Consider the following 1,399-nt stretch of genomic DNA (forward strand, 5'->3'; position numbering starts at 1 on the left):
AAAAGGACTCAAAATACAAGTAAAATTGGTGTCTTCTGTCGGTAGAAAATTTACAATATCTTGTACTTTTATTGTTTTTTCACGCTCCGAAAATCTTTGTAGTTTTCATGGGTCTCGTTTTTTGATAGATCAAGGTTATCAATTGAGGGTTAGCTCTCTAGCTTGCTCATTTGAAAAAAATTGAGTTAACTTTATAGTTGGTGAGAACTGCTGAGTATGAGGAAAGCTGCTAATTATCAATCAGGAAGGATATTCAGTGACCGAAGGTGGAAAATTCCGTTCTTTGTGAGTTTGCTTGTGTCAATTACTCTATTTACTGTTACCATTTTTGGACTATACTCTTCATCGTATGGAAGAGATGAATTGCAAGTCGACATTGTTTCGTTTGAAAATTCTGAGGACTTGGACGGGTACTTTGTGGAATCGGATTTAATGAAGTCATTTAAGTCGAATAAGGCCTCTAAAACAGAGCCACCAAGATTTGCTTATCTCATTTCCGGTACTAAGGGCGATAGTCAAAGGATGATGCGGACATTGCAAGCGGTGTATCATCCGAGAAATCAGTATATTCTGCATATGGATCTCGAGGCTCCCCCACGGGAGAGGTTAAATTTGACACTGTCAGTGAAGAATGACCCAACATTTAGCGAGGTGGAGAATGTGCGTGTTATGTCGCAATCCAATTTGGTGACTTACAAAGGTCCTACGATGATTGCTTGTACCCTTCAAGCCATAGCGATTTTGTTGAAGGAGAGCTCAAATTGGGACTGGTTTATCAATCTAAGTGCTTCCGATTATCCTCTTGTGACACAAGACGGTCAGTTGAATACTCAGTGCTCTACTTAACTATATGAAATGGTGTTCATTCATGTTATATTGTTGATATCTTTTATTTTTACTTATTGTGAAAGAGGTCTCCTCATCTATTCTATCCTGTCGTTGAAAATGAAAATAAAAATGAAAATGATGAAGTTATTCACATGGAAAATGACTGATAAGGTATGTTGCTGCACATATACAACAAGATACAAGATCATGATTTAAACCCTTTATTGAATCAGTAAATAATTACATTGATAGTATGCAGAGGCAAGGATGATATAGTAGTAAAGATTATGAACTTCTGATTTTCAAGTTCTGCCATTTCAGGACTGGTTTCTTAGGAATGATATTTACTTTGAAATGTTTCTTATTTTAGATGAATGCTATTAATGAGTATGCATGGATTTAAGTTGCAAAGTGAAGTAATTCTTTATTAGTTGAGTCATAGTAATACAACTGCGGTGGCAGAATAATGTTGGGAACTTGATTGTAGGACGTGCCTGGTGAAAGTGGGATTCTTTCAATGCTTTGTTACACACTTGAATAATGTGTTCATTTTTTTTTTTTTGGGGGGGGG

The 1,399-nt window shown here is 36.3% G+C and overlaps 1 protein-coding gene across 1 annotated transcript; it reads left to right on the forward strand.

Moving 5' to 3' along the window:
• The first annotated feature begins 6 nt into the window (after nucleotides 1–6).
• Nucleotides 7–1,383, forward strand: LOC111384489 (beta-glucuronosyltransferase GlcAT14B-like). The gene has a single exon (XM_023008765.1). It carries the CDS (start codon nucleotides 217–219, stop codon nucleotides 844–846), a length of 630 nt encoding a protein of 209 aa, XP_022864533.1. The 5' UTR covers nucleotides 7–216; the 3' UTR covers nucleotides 847–1,383.
• The last annotated feature ends 16 nt before the right edge of the window (nucleotides 1,384–1,399 follow it).

This window comes from Olea europaea, unplaced genomic scaffold, assembly GCF_002742605.1.
Source record: "Olea europaea var. sylvestris unplaced genomic scaffold, O_europaea_v1 scaffold29299, whole genome shotgun sequence".
Lineage (NCBI taxonomy): Eukaryota > Viridiplantae > Streptophyta > Magnoliopsida > Lamiales > Oleaceae > Olea > Olea europaea.